This window comes from Parambassis ranga, chromosome 21 (genome assembly GCF_900634625.1).
Source record: "Parambassis ranga chromosome 21, fParRan2.1, whole genome shotgun sequence".
NCBI lineage: Eukaryota > Metazoa > Chordata > Actinopteri > Ambassidae > Parambassis > Parambassis ranga.
Genome location: NC_041041.1, coordinates 17,415,949 through 17,430,627, shown reverse-complemented (window position 1 = coordinate 17,430,627; position 14,679 = coordinate 17,415,949). Strand labels below are relative to the sequence as shown.

The window sequence follows — 14,679 nt, the reverse complement described above, 5'->3', positions numbered from 1 at the left end:
TATCTCACAGGGAGATCCTGGTGAAGATGGGAAAACCGTGAGTTGCTTTTTTTTCTTTACTGTGCATCATCAGCATAATGACAGATGGCTTTACATAATACTACACTTTCAATGTCCTAAAATTACAATTTCTTGCACACAGGGTCCCGAGGGCCCTCCAGGTTTCCCTGGAACCCCAGGCGATTCTGGACCCAAAGGAGAGAAGGTCAGACACGCAACAGAATAAGAGGAAAATCACTGTAAAGGAACTGAGTGTAATAGGATGTGTCAAGTCATTTATTGAGTCTTGTACTTTTAGGGAGATCGTGGAGAAGGTCAGCCTGGCCCCAGGGGACCCCCAGGGCCTCCAGGACCCCCAGGACCAGGACTTAGATCTGTGAGTTGGTTCTGGCCCCTGTTAGATCCTGTTTGATGTATACTTTGTTGAACATGGCTGATTTCACATCATGTGTTTCAGACCTTCGTGGACATGGAGGGCTCAGGATACCCTGATCTTGAATCCATTCGGGTGAGACAAATTTTTCTGCACACCACATCATGTTTGCTGCTGTTATGTAGAAATCTGTAAATCTGATCAGTAACATTTGAGTGTACATTTGTTTGATGTAGGGACTGCCAGGGCTACCGGGTCCCCCTGGTCCTCCCGGTCCCCCTGGTGTTGCTGGATCCTCTACAGGCAGTGCAGCATCAAGCTCTGGAGCATTTGGACCAGCAGGAAAAGACGGGGCACCTGGTCAGCCTGTAAGCACTGAGCTTCTTGTCTCTCAACACCCGCAGCCAGCTAACCCTCAAACTGTCTGGATAGTGATACTAATGTCTAACCAAATCAGCTACTGTATATCTGAACCCAATCTTTTGGCATGTAGGGCTTGCCTGGTTTACCGGGTACTGATGGCCTCCCAGGAGCTCCTGGTCCTCAGGGAGAAAAGGTAAAGACTTTGTAAAAATGATTCTGCAAAGACTAAAAAAATCATGAGAAGGTTTTACATCTAGAAAACTTAAATAACAATAACTCTTTTCAGTAATAAGAAAATTATAGAGATGAAGAACATTTAAATCACAGGGCTACAAGTGGACCCATGAAACAGCCATACATCATAATACATAACAAACAAAGAAAGTGTGCAGGAGCTGCATAAGGTCATAAGGTCACAGTGGGTGCTGAAAAAAGAATGAACCTGAAGTCTAGTGGAAGTTGTTTCGGAGTGTAACAAAGCTCTGGGTCCATTTACCACAGCTACTTCACAGCATGTCTCTTAGCAAGAGGGACACAAGGCTGTCAAGTGGTACCATTAGAACTGAAAACTCAAATTAACAAATTGAAATTATGAATGAGAAAATAAAGACTTTGGCCAGACTTAAATGGTGCCTTTAATTATTATGCAATTTTATTTGTATTCTCTCCTGCAGGGTGATTCCGGTGAGCTGGGTCTTCCAGGAGCAATTGGAGAAAAGGTATGAAATTATTTAATGTTTTTTTGTTGTTTTTTTTATATTACCTGAAGCTGACATTTTACAGTGAGGTGTACTCTCCAAGCAGACGGTAAACTGCCACTGATGTAAATTGTAGCAGATAAGAATTATTTAAACATACTTCTGAGAAGCACAAATTCAAATATCTGCAGATGCAAAAGCTGGAGGTGTGCTTTCAGAGAACTCTGTAATGATGCCCACTAGATGAGCAGACCTTCATGTCATGTTGGCTTCCAGTATTTCTAACACGTTTCCTATCCTTTTCATGTCTCCAGCCATGTTCCTACTTTTCTTTTCTCACCAATCTGCTGCCTCAATATTTCTCCTCATCCTTCTCTCCTCTCCTAAGCTTTCTCGTCTGCAGGTAACGGGGCATGTCAGGCATCAAAGCAGATTTGTGCCTCCTAACAATATGCAAATGTTTGTCAAATATTGTCAGCTACAGACGTGACTTAAAGTCTACTCTGTGCTGACTATAATCTTATTTAACACGTGGTAACTTCTGAATTTGGCTATTATGTGTGATGCTCATAATTAGAACTTTGTACTTGCCTCTATTTTACCTTTATTTTATTTCATACTGACCTATAGGGAGCTCAGGGAGAACCTGGTTTACAAGGACCAGTAGGAGAACCTGGACTGGCTGGTCTACCTGGACCCATGGGACCAGTTGGCCCACCTGGGCCTCCTGGACCTCCTGGACCAAGTTACCGTGTTGGCTTTGTGAGTTTGTTTGATAAGAAGTTGACACAATGGTAATATAGTAATATTTCTGCAATGTAAAATTGAATGGAGCTCTTCACCAGAGGATGGAGGGCCCTGGATAAAAAAGAACGCACCAACATCTGGCTTATGTGCACCTTTGTCACTAAAGCCTGCAACTTCTTGCTGTCCTACCCACATATTCCACCTATTTTTATTCCAGCAGCACATTGATATTCTGAAATGTGAACACATAAAAATATTTTTCTTGAAATATGTAGAGTAAGTAAAACAGTATTTTTCGTATGTTCTCATAAAATCTCTGTTGTGTTTGAAGGATGACATGGAGGGATCTGGAGGTTTTTCCAATGGACTTCCTGGTGCCAGCGGACCACCAGGGATACAGGTAAGATTGAATATAATATATATGACATAAGGCAACTATCAAACTTTGCTGCAGCTCCTCCTTTAACTGAAATACTCTGCCTGTAGCTTCTTAATCCCAGATCTAATCAGCTGCTTTATATTGTCGTCGTCAGAAGCTGCACTGTGTATAGAAATGATTCTTTAGGTTAATCATATGGGCTGTAGTATCCTTTTGTGTAAAAACTGCATATATTATGAACATGCTGCTTTTATTAGCAAGCTGCAAATACATGATAAATGTGAAAGATAAGAGACGGGCTTAACCATGCCAAATGTGTGCTTTCAGGGTCCTCCTGGCTTACCTGGCCTTCCAGTAAGTAAACAAGCAATTTTATCAGTACTCTATGTTGAGCTGGTCCCTCTGCCTTCTTCCTCAACTCACATGTTATTTTGGCTAATAATAAACCACCACATGCTCTGTCCATAGTGAAGCAACTGAGAGAAAAGAGCTGAATGATTAAAAATAAACAAAAATGTTATTTTTATGTGTTTCACTAAATTTTGTTCGTCACTGATCTAACATGAAAGTATGTCTGCAGGGTAAATCTGGGTTGCCTGGATTAGCGGGTCCGAAGGGCAGTGAAGGTGTGACGGGAAGAGACGGGCGCCCAGGACTGGATGGATTCCCTGGACCTCCGGTAACAACTAAATCTGATTGACACAGATTAGATAAATTCAGTTATTACATTTTTAGAAATCAGAAAGGGGGTCCCTTTTATATTTATCAGACCTGTGTAAAGCCTGTATTTGTACATAGCAGGACTAATGGAAGTGTTTCACCATTGCTTTTACAGGGACAAAAGGGTGACAGAGGCGACAAAGGAGAGAGGGTGAATATCATTTTTAAGCAAAGACATTGTTGCATACTTCATTTTTACTTTCAGGTACAGGTTACATCGGCACAGAATTTTTTATTTTGATTGTTTTTGTGATTTTAGGGTGAAGCAGGCCGTGATGGAACTGGACTCAGAGGTCCACCAGGTCCACCTGGACCACCAGGACAAATCATCTATCAGACATCTGGCAATGTAAGTCACACAGGGCAGACATGTACAACTAAGAAACCGACTGTAATGTTTGTCTTTTTTTACACCAACATAAAAAACTGTAACACTATCAGTAATAATATAAGTAGTAATGGTATCTGTCTTCACTCCATTGTCTACAGTCTGATGATGCGGTTGGCAGAGTTGGGTCTCAGGTATGTAACATGATGACAGGTTTTTATATGTTACACAGCAGTAGTGATCCTACCTGACAAAGAGCTGAAGTATACAGAACAAATAGAACTTCTCCGCCTAATAGAAACTGATCCAATACATTCAATGTTTTTCTGTTTTTCTGCACAGGGTGTTCCTGGTATACCTGGCCAGGCTGGATTTCCTGTGAGTCTCACTATACTGTTCCTAATACATGTAGATGTATGCAGATAAATAGCTGCCAGAGCTGTATAGTGTGTACAGCAGCAGCATGGTATAAGATGATTTACAGGAGCTATAGCCACTGTAATGAAGAAACACACCAGTGAGCTCCACAGCTGTAACAGTGCCACAGAGAAAGCCCCACAACAGACTTGTTGATGGGACTGATTGTTTCAACTTTGCCATATGATTTGTTGACAAATTGAAAAATCTAATTGTGCGTGTTGAAATTGTGTGTTGGTAGGTGACCTTTCTGTTGGCATTTGTGTTCTTGACGTTTTTAATCTTCATCTATATTCATTCATGTAATTGAGCAAGCATCAAATGCTACAGTGACTCCATACAGGCTTCTACTTAGACCACAACATCCCAATTCTCCTCTCACTATCCAAACAATGGTTTACTCAGCACTTCACAAGCTGCACTGTCTAGACAGAGACTGATGTCTGATTATATTAGCTTGAATTGATCTATGGGAACAAAGGGTTTTCTGCTGTTGAATGAATGTCCTGATTTCTTTCTCTATGTTGCAGGGGCCTATTGGACCAAAAGGTGACAGAGGAGACCCTGGTCCTCCAGGCTATGGAGATAAGGTACAATCTAAATGTTTACTCCACTTATGAATTCATCATCATGAAGAATCCCCTGTCATTTTGTGTGTTTGATGCCATGTTTCTGCTGTTTGTTCAGGGTGAAAAAGGTGAGCCTGGATTAGTAATCGGACCTGATGGAAGTGTGCTGCATCTGGAAGGACTGACAGGTCCACAGGTGAGTCCCAGTGCATTTTTTCACATTTGTCTCTGTCTTATGTTTTGCTATGATCTTTAAAATAATCTTTTTTTTCTATACATGTAGGGAGACAGAGGACCTTCAGGACCTGCTGGACCTCCTGTAAGTGTTTGAGTGTCAATCATTTTCAAACTTTCCATTCACTTCAGCTAAAATGGTCTAATTACATAATGTATTCTTGCAGGGCCCATATGGGCCTCCTGGACTTAAGGGTGAAATTGGGATGCCTGGAAGACCTGTAAGTTCCCTTTTACCTGGTGTCTTTGTCTGTCCGTGTAACTATTACTATTCTGTATTGATATAAAACACAATATCAACTTTGCTGCCCTAGTTCCCACACATGTTTTCCTCTATGTTCGGATTTTTTTTCAAGTGCAGGAGATAACAATAATCAATGACTTTCTCCTTTTTCAGGGCCGCCCTGGAGTTAATGGATACAAGGGTGAGAAAGGAGAGCCAGGTGGTGGATATGGCTACCCTGTAAGTATTGATATCATTATTCTCAATACTTTACACATGCAATGTTGACAGTTTCATCCTACTCTTGACCATCTCGCAGCATAAGGCCTGTCTTCCCTGAAAGGCAATGGTACCATATGATGCTCTGTAAACTGGCATTTAACCAGGACTTCTGTTAAAAATGGTCGCTTAGCTCTCTCCATAGTTAGGTTGTGTCCACTCATTACAATTGTGAATGAGCATAGTGTCTGTTGAGTATTGAATACCAGTACATCATCCTATAGTTTGTCAGAGTATAATCAAAACTGTTAACATCAGTGATAGTAGCGGAATATTTTATCATTTTATATATACATATCCTACAGCAGTAATATAATAGTAAGTAACTGTGTTTGTCATTAGGGAGTCCCGGGACCACCTGGACCACCGGGGCCACCTGGGCCAGCTATACCTGTGGATCGCTTCAATGTGAGAACACGACATCCCAAACCTCGCGCTTTAAAGCAGATTTTAGTCATTGATAATGTAGCATTCACATCTTACATGTAACATGGACTAAATCTCCTCCTCTGTTCTTTTCTTTCTTCTATAGCGCTATGACGAAACTTCAAGGAATTACCCAGGTATTACACTCTGTCACAAAATGTGAATGGAAATGTGTTAAGTAAATGTGACAAAAAGAAGACTGATTCGTACACAGTTCTGTGTGAGTTTCAGTTTGGTTGTGCTGCCTCAGCCTCAAGTGGATATGCACCCAACTGCCAAGACTAGATCTGAAGAATGAATAGACAAAACAGCAGAAATCATGAGAGCAACATGGTGCTTTGCTGTGCCTGTATGTGTGTGTATCTTTGTAATGTTGAATGTTTTACTTTGTTGTAGCAGTAAAGGGGGAAAAAGGGGAGCGTGGTGATCCCGGACTTCCAGGGATCCCAGGTAAATCCAAGACGTCAAATAATATATACATGAAGTGTTATTGTAACATACAAATCCACCTGCAGGAGTGTTTCTATTACTAACGCTCCTTTCTTCTTTTAGGAAAAGAATCAGATCGTGTTGACTTTTTCAAGGTAAACTAACTCCTTCTTAAAGAAATGCTACAGTTCTTCCAAAGAAAACCTTTAAATTGTTTTTAAACTTTTCCAACAAAATGAACAGAAGGGAGAGCGTGGAGACCCAGGTGTCAAAGGAGAAAAAGGAGAGCCTGGTGGTGGATATTATGACCCTCGTTTCGGAGTACAGGGTCCACCAGGGCCACCTGGCAGCCCAGGCCTACCTGTGAGTTCAGCAAAATATCAGAGTTCTATATATCGTCAGATTCAGAACCAGATATTCTATAGCTAAGCTTAACCCTTTTTGAAATGTGATGTTCTTTTTGTCATGTTAGGGTCCAAAGGGAGAATCTATTGTTGGCCCTCCTGGACCACAGGGACCTCCAGGATCGCCAGGGATTGGTTACGATGGGCGCTCAGGTCCTCCAGGACCCCCTGGACCTCCAGGACCCCCGGGGTCTCCCTCACTTCCTGGAGCTTATAGACCCAATTATTGTACGTACACAGTATCATCTCTAAACCCTTGAAAACTTAGCTACACATAATGTCTGCTTGTTTACTTAACCAGCTGTATGCACCATGCTACCTTCTGCAATCACAAACTCCATCTGCACTGTTTACACACCAAATCATTCACAAGCTCTTGTTTCAATTTAAAGCTGTTAGCATCCCTGGACCTCCTGGTCCCCCTGGCCCACCTGGAATTCCTGGTCACTCCTCTGGGGTGAGTACTATCACTGCACTTTAATAACTGCTTGCTCTCATAATATAGGTGTCTATTCACAGTGAGAATAGGTTGTACTGCATTCCAGATTTATGTGCCTGATAAACTGACTCATTCATTGCATTAAAAGAAAGGTTTGTTTTCACAGATTACAGTTCTGAGGTCGTACGACACAATGATTGCTACAGCCAGACGCCAAACAGAGGGCAGCCTCATCTACATCATAGACAAAGCAGACCTTTATCTGAGAGTGCGCGATGGACTGCGACAAGTCATGGTACCAGCTCACCAGGCATTTAATCCATAAAGCTTTATTACAATTAAACTTCAAAGCTAAGACTCTAATTTGTTTTGTTTGTCTCCTCTCAGCTTGGAGAGTACAGTCCTTTCTTCAGAGATCTGGTAAGTTCAATGGGCCAAACCAAAAAAAACAAAAACATATGCTGACATTCACCGACAGCTTTGTCATTTCTGATTCTGTTTTTTGCTTTCAAAGGAGAATGAGGTGGCAGAGGTCCAGCCTCCACCTGTGATTCTGTACCCCCAGTCTACGGATCAGTCACACAACAATGGAGCAGGCCATTACTCTCAGAGTGGTTCTTCTATACGACCTATTGAGCCTCCACCACACCCACCTGTAGACCCCAGATACCCACCGCAGTATGACCCCAGATTCCAGGATCAGAGACACACGGGTCAGACTGATGGAAGTTTAGCTATCCGCAACACTGACAGATACTACCCTGTTACTCCTCAGAGACGACCCAGCCTGCCTGTGCCAGAACCTGCTGGCAGCGACACGTTACCATCTGGAGTAAGTAAAACTAAAGCAAAGAACTCAAAAAATGCATGTCAAAATATATTAAAATAATGGTACAGTACACTTTTTACCCTCCATTGTGTAACAGTGCTGTATTGTTTCTGGAAACACTTCATATTCAACTTTAGATGCTACAGTACCAGAGAAATCAGAGTTGTATTCCACAGTAGTGGCCGTGTTTTTAGCTTCCTTCTATTAAAAACATCTGGTTAGAGGTATCAATGACACAGCTGCATAACTGATTGGGACAGTGTATGCACCTACAGGCGAAAAGTGAAACATGAACTGCTAATGTGCAGAACTTTAAACATTTTTAGAGTAACCTTGCTGTTTTTAACAAAACTGGTAAACAATCCCAGCTATCCGATTATGCAAGCAATACAGCTCCATTGATCTGTCAACAGGTTTGTAGATCGCTCTTTTGTGGATGGCTTGACCAAATCAGTCCTATATTGGAATTACTTCTGTACAATAATAACTCTTGTAACAAAACCAGGCTCACCATAAATCTTTCTTCATCAGCTGCGCATTATTGCCTTGAATGCCCCTCAAACCGGTAACATGCGAGGAATTCGCGGAGCAGACTTCCTTTGCTTCCAGCAAGCTCGTGCTGTGGGTCTAAAGGGAACCTTCAGAGCCTTCCTGTCCTCCAAGCTTCAAGACCTCTACACCATCGTCCGCAAGTCAGACCGGGACAGCTTCCCCATCGTAAACCTCAAGGTAAGATACTGCCACAGCTGACGCTACTGTATTGTGGCACTATTCTAGAAAGTGGAGAAAGATAACAAAAGTAATGCTCTGTTTCTTTTCCTATGCAGGACCAAGTATTGTTTAGCAGTTGGGAGTCTATCTTTGGTGATGTCAGCAAAATGCGGGACAATGTACCAATCTATTCCTTTGATGGTAGAGACATCCTCAGAGATAGTGCATGGTGAGTCAAATTTGTATGAAAATCATTTAATGCAGCGCCCCGTGGGCTAACGTGTAGCTGATACTGTAGCAGCCTTTGTTCACTTTGCTGATTTGCAGTTGTTGTTTTGTTTGCCTTCAGGCCTGAGAAAATGGTCTGGCACGGATCAAGCAACAAAGGCCACCGGCAAACAGACCACTACTGTGAAACATGGCGGGCAGGCGACCGCGCTGTGACTGGTCTGGCATCATCACTACAGAGCGGCCACCTCCTGCAGCAAACCTCCAGCAGCTGCTCCGGCTCATACATCGTTCTCTGCATCGAGAACGCCTTCACATCACCCTCCAAAAAGTAAATCCCATCAACCCCCCCCTGTTTTATTTTGGGACCTAGTTAAACAGTTTTTATGTCCAAGCATACTTGTTTTTTTGTTAAATCCCTGATAACGCAGCTTGTGAACATGTGGCGTCCAATGAACTTGGCCTGTGGCTCTTTGCCTGGCAGGGACGCTTTGCATCGTCTGCTCCTCCACCCTCCACAAATGCCAAAGAGATGGGTCAAACGGAGGGGTGTTGGTCCTTTTTCTCGGGGCATTGGCACATATTAAAAGGGGCGGAAAAACAGCAGAGAAGTTAAAACTGTTCCCCCAAACTGTATATTTCCTGTTTGTCATTTTATGACGTTATCAATGTTTTAACTTTTTTTAAATGCTATAATCCATCTTTTTTTTTTTTTTTTTTTTTTTTTTTAATTTTTTAGGTATGATCAATTTGACATTTTCCAATTCCAGTTAAGCATTGTGGGTTATGATGGGGTACAGCAAACTTTTTAAGGACTATTTTAAATTTAAATAAGAAATAATAGATATTTATTTTTAAATGAAGTTATGTAAGGACAAAAAAAATGGAAAATTAAAAATGATAAATACCTTCATTTATACAGTACACGACAAAGAACATGTAGAGCTTCGGATCGGAAACAGTCCACTTCTTTTGTATGTTTGCAGCTGTGGAATGTTACAGTAGTTTTTGCCCAGGTGCGATCCCATACTTGTACTTCACACTAAATTTAAATGATCATTTTGAACAAGGATGCTACTGTAACTAATCCTAAGCAATTACCCTTTTGTCAGTAAGCTGAAAGTGATTGGTTTACTGCTAATCTTTGTTGATTGCTGTCATGGGTCTGAGGGACAGAAACACCAGTAAATCGAGGAGAAGGTTTTTGCAGTAGCCTTGCATTCAAATTCAGAGACTAACTTGGCCTTAGTGCTACTGATGTCTTACCGAACCTGTGGATATCCATTTTTTATATATATATATATATATATATATATAACAATAACGCTGTACTATTTCTCCCACGCACTGAATTAAAAGTCTTTTTCAAATACAACAGTAATGTGACGTGCTGTACACTGGTCTGGAATTCATTAATGGCTCAAGCACATAGACCCATCTCATGTAGACCTGTGACGGTGTTTGACCTTGAAACCCTTCACTCAGCAGTTTTATGTCCTACTCAAAGAGATGCTGCTGGTGGCATTGACTCCACCACAAATCAGTTTCTCACATGGCAATGAGAAGCCCTCAAGACACCTTGGTCATTCATCATTTATTAACCTTCACAGTCCTCTGTGTTCAGGACATCTTCAAGGCTAATTGGTTCATCTTCTACACACACAGCCATATTAGACACAACATTTTTAGATGAAAACTATTATTACTACTAAATAACTGTGTAAATAACTACTATTATTATTAGAAGTAATAGAATTAGAGTATTAGAAGTAGCATTGTTAGAGGGTGTAACTTGGAATCTCACAAAATGGTGTGACGCTTGTGTTACCTGGCCTATGTGTGTATGGTTAATTTACAGATGGACCGACTGCAACTGCATAACAGTTTACAGAACTATTGTGCAACAAAGTATGTAGCAAAGAAGTTTGTGCCTCTAGAGGAAGCTCTGGGAAAAATCTCCCTCATGACAAAAATAGGCGAGCTGCTTACCAGATTTATTTATTATTATTATTTATTTTTTTTGCCTGCCCCACATTTTAACTGAGCTTCAAAACCGTCACTGTCACTGGTCAATTTCAAGTTCAGACGAAGAATTTGATGAGCTGGAGCAACTTTGCCCTTTCATCTGTCCACTGCAACTCTGACAATGTTCTGGACAATGGACTGATGGACTGCAGGCAACACATGAATTGTGGCACCAGCACAAACTTGCCTGGACATGCCAAGATTGACGTCTTTCTAAATGAAATTACCAGGCAATCGCTGATATACTGACTACAATTAAAGAGGATTCTAAAGAACAAAATTAGGTCACCAGTCATTTCGGGTTTTTAAAATCCTGTTAAATCTCTTCCTTAAAGATAGGAGGCGTTGGAGATAATATTTGATTAAGAAGATTAATTCAAATGATTCTGAGTTGACCTAAATTGGTAGTCTAAAATAATAAATCTGAGAAAGAGTTTCTTACCTATAAATTGTTGAAGGGGACAGTATCTCATCTGGTGGTGGAGAGCTTTAGCTCTGCAGCAGGGCTAAAGGGGAAAATAAAGACTGAATAACAAGATTAATTACAGCATTCAACAGAATAACATGGTTCATCAGTAGAGCTAAGACAACACAATGCAGTATTTAACAATGATGGTAGCTGAGGTCATCCATTGTGCAGCAGACATTCTTCTATATCTAGGTATACATTGTGTCTTTCTAGGCATAGTCTGAAACTTCCTGTAAAGCTCATAAACACATTTTACCGCAATAAGATGTATTATTATTGTGTTATTTATTCTACCCACTCATCTCTACAGATGTTTTATGAATAGAGCACATAGTTTACTAAGTTCTAAAATGAGTCACTGAAGCCAAACTAATGTACAACTCTACAGTAATATTACATTCAAGTTCATTAGTTTGGTTTTAGCCTGGATATGTCCAAACTTCACCAACTTCCAAATGTCATGTGGTGTCCTTTAACTACAGGTAAACAGTAGTATATTTAGTAAGGTATATTAAAACTGTTTTTATGCAAAAAGATTAGTTTGTTGTTAGCTAGATTGATTCATGATTCATTTATGATCTAATGTTACTGTACTGATGTCACTAATCAAGTAAGACACTAGGGGACATTATGAACGTGGTATTTTGCCGTACAGCACACACACTGTAAATGATGGCAGCTGCACAGTGTAGATCTCCTGTTGTGTTACCTTTACACACCCATTTGACAAGAATAGAGCAAGGTAAACAATGAATATCAAAAGCCAAAATAAAACCACCTACAGTTGAGTTTCCAGTCACAAACCCTACAAAGACTGTGTGTAGAATATGGTGAACAGCAGTGTGAAACTGGGAGCACACACTGAAAAACAAAAATAGATGCCAGAAAAGTCCACTGAATAAAAGGAAAATCCTTACAGTATGCAGAACTGGTTAAATTGACCAAACTTCTTTTGGCTGATCTGCATGTGTCAGCTTTCATCAACAACCAAACTACCAACACAGTTTGTCAGCATTAAACTACAGCCCAGGCCAGGTATCTGACCTTGGACTGTTCACACAATGCTAACACCAGGATGTCAGCTGCACCTAGTACCACTGGATCATCAAACATATTACATTTCATCCCTGCACAATGGATAAACAACACCTGCTATGTTTAGCAATCATAGAGCCAATGGGACATTTCAAGATAAACCATTTAAACACCAAATATAAAAATACAAGCACATTTCTTTGCACCACTGCAAGTTCATATAGACCTTCTACTGTAACTATGGTTACATCATTTTCAGGTATTATCTTCATCATATTATTATGTGCTGTATACAGAGCTCAGTCAGTGTATTTAATACAGTCATATCTCACTTGAACAGAATACAAACTTTACTTCAAGTTTTACATCACAATAAACTTGTTTATAAGTTAGGATTAAATATCTGAGGCCTGAAGGCATGTCATTGAAGAATCAAGGCCCAAATATATCCCATCGCCTACCCCTTAGGACACCCTAAAATAATCAGTAAATGCACTCACTTCCCACTCAATTTCATCAAATCTGCCTCTTAAGTGTCACAGCCATACGAGAGCTATAAGGCTTATAAAATAATTGACTGGAGGGGCTCAGTGTCGTGTAGTTGAAGGAAAAATAAACGAGCAACATAACCCTTGTCAAATAGTTGAGTAAATCTTCAGGAAAAAAAAAAAAAACATAACTCACTGAGTGGCATATTATCCATTTAAGTCTTCTTGACTGAGTGAGGTTAGAGTGGGTGGGGGGTGGCTGGCATGTAATAACCCACAGCTGCAAAGCGCCATCACACTGGCTGCCTGGGGACAGCTATATTTAGTGGGTGCTAAGTAATAACTAAGTACAATGAAATGATCCGGCGACGGTAATGATACAACAAGGTGACAACCAGATATTGGGGGACTTAATTACATTCGGGGCGGGAGCGAAAAGCCGCACTTGTCAGATCTCTGGGCTGTGTTTATTCGTTGGCGGTGACTCACTGCCACATTAACCCAAATCTAGCAGTATCTTAACAGGGCTGCACAGCCACTTTTGTTTTAGTGGGGGACCTTCCAACCTCGGCTTACACAGAGGGAAAATACATGCATCTGTTAAATGTCTTATGTTATAGTATCAGTTTAACTGCATTCTGCCTCTAACTAGATCAACATATTTTTGCCATTAAGGAGTATTAAGGCATCCTAAAGCAACATTTGTGTAGTGTCAGAAGCACTTATGCAAGGCTTTCACATTTCACTGACATTTCGATGGATAATGAGTTACTCTCTCCCTCTCTTTAAATCCCCTTGTGAATCTACTGGCATTTAAGTCTATTTTTTTCCCCTCCTGTCTTTAAATATTTGATGAGGAGGATGTTATCTCTCAATGGATATTCCTGGCATTGTGAAGATAGGCTTTGACCACTCCATCATACCTGCGTTCTCTTCTGCAGTAACCCAGGTATGTTGCTCTGATGCCTTTTTGTCATATTTAGGAGTCGCCATCAAAGTAAAGCCCATCAAACAGTCTGCAGGATGTTTTCCTCAGACTTTGCCCCAGTCCTGACTTTAGTACTGATTGCTTTTCCTGAATTGATGCAATGTAATTAATGCAATCTCTGCCTGTGTATGTGGATGAAAATGTCACATAGCAGCACTACAGAATTCTTCAGCTCTTGCCAAAAGTCTGGAGGATAATGCAGGAGCTCTTTCTTAATATAATTACTTTCTGTTACTGTCTAAGAAAGTCTTAAGTATTCTTTGGGTTTTAAATGATTTATCAAGTAGTCACTAAAATCTGTTTATTTTATTGTGTTTATTTTTTTTTTTTGCATCTCCTTGCTGACTAGAGCAGGTCAGGTTGACGGCGCTGTGTTTGCAGCTACCGCACCAACCTTACACAGCTCACTACCCGTGGTCATCAGTGCAGCTGGCTACATATTCGATGTGACATCTCCTTCCATCTTCTAATGAATTTTTTATGTCTCTTCCTCTCCCACTCACACAAAGACGGGCCTCCTATCAGCGCCGCTCTGTAAAACCATGCTACTGTAAATGGCAGCGTTGCCTTTGGAGTCTGTGACCCCTCTGCTCTGTTATTGCTATAGATTGCTGTGCTGTAGGTTCCATACAGATTGGATTTGTGTCATGCACAGTATCAAAGCATTCATAAGAACCTTTTACAACTTGCCGTGTTGTTAAGATGTTAACTGGGCCATGGAAGAAAGCATAAAAAAAAAAATCCTGTCAATAGAATAAACCCACACATGTATGTCCAAGGACAGATGCAGCTATACGAGAAAAACAGGGATCATTTTCCCAACTGACAATAACATATATCTTATTGAAAAAATTGATTCCAGGGAAAGACAAATATCT

At 40.7% G+C, this 14,679-nt stretch overlaps 1 protein-coding gene across 8 annotated transcripts in view; it reads left to right on the top strand.

Moving 5' to 3' along the window:
- The window catches only part of col18a1a (collagen type XVIII alpha 1 chain a), a 51,971-nt gene extending 41,800 nt beyond the window's left edge, over positions 1–10,171 (top strand). For 7 of the 8 annotated variants that reach the window (XM_028393652.1, XM_028393651.1, XM_028393649.1 and 4 more), the window contains 33 exons: positions 11–37; positions 143–205; positions 299–376; positions 458–508; positions 610–741; positions 867–929; positions 1,411–1,455; positions 2,065–2,196; positions 2,513–2,581; positions 2,888–2,914; positions 3,141–3,239; positions 3,396–3,431; positions 3,540–3,629; positions 3,770–3,802; positions 3,951–3,986; positions 4,556–4,615; positions 4,713–4,790; positions 4,878–4,913; positions 4,996–5,049; positions 5,226–5,291; positions 5,673–5,738; positions 5,863–5,893; positions 6,153–6,206; positions 6,309–6,340; positions 6,429–6,548; positions 6,658–6,817; positions 6,982–7,046; positions 7,195–7,323; positions 7,416–7,448; positions 7,543–7,860; positions 8,389–8,586; positions 8,685–8,797; positions 8,918–10,171. In XM_028393652.1, the coding sequence (XP_028249453.1) occupies positions 11–37; positions 143–205; positions 299–376; positions 458–508; positions 610–741; positions 867–929; positions 1,411–1,455; positions 2,065–2,196; positions 2,513–2,581; positions 2,888–2,914; positions 3,141–3,239; positions 3,396–3,431; positions 3,540–3,629; positions 3,770–3,802; positions 3,951–3,986; positions 4,556–4,615; positions 4,713–4,790; positions 4,878–4,913; positions 4,996–5,049; positions 5,226–5,291; positions 5,673–5,738; positions 5,863–5,893; positions 6,153–6,206; positions 6,309–6,340; positions 6,429–6,548; positions 6,658–6,817; positions 6,982–7,046; positions 7,195–7,323; positions 7,416–7,448; positions 7,543–7,860; positions 8,389–8,586; positions 8,685–8,797; positions 8,918–9,131 (2,808 nt within the window). In that variant the 3' untranslated portion in view covers positions 9,132–10,171. The remainder of the gene's footprint in view (positions 1–10; positions 38–142; positions 206–298; positions 377–457; positions 509–609; positions 742–866; positions 930–1,410; positions 1,456–2,064; positions 2,197–2,512; positions 2,582–2,887; positions 2,915–3,140; positions 3,240–3,395; positions 3,432–3,539; positions 3,630–3,769; positions 3,803–3,950; positions 3,987–4,555; positions 4,616–4,712; positions 4,791–4,877; positions 4,914–4,995; positions 5,050–5,225; positions 5,292–5,672; positions 5,739–5,862; positions 5,894–6,152; positions 6,207–6,308; positions 6,341–6,428; positions 6,549–6,657; positions 6,818–6,981; positions 7,047–7,194; positions 7,324–7,415; positions 7,449–7,542; positions 7,861–8,388; positions 8,587–8,684; positions 8,798–8,917) is intronic. The other variant, XM_028393645.1, reaches the window with a different exon arrangement.
- Positions 10,172–14,679: the final 4,508 nt, after the last annotated feature.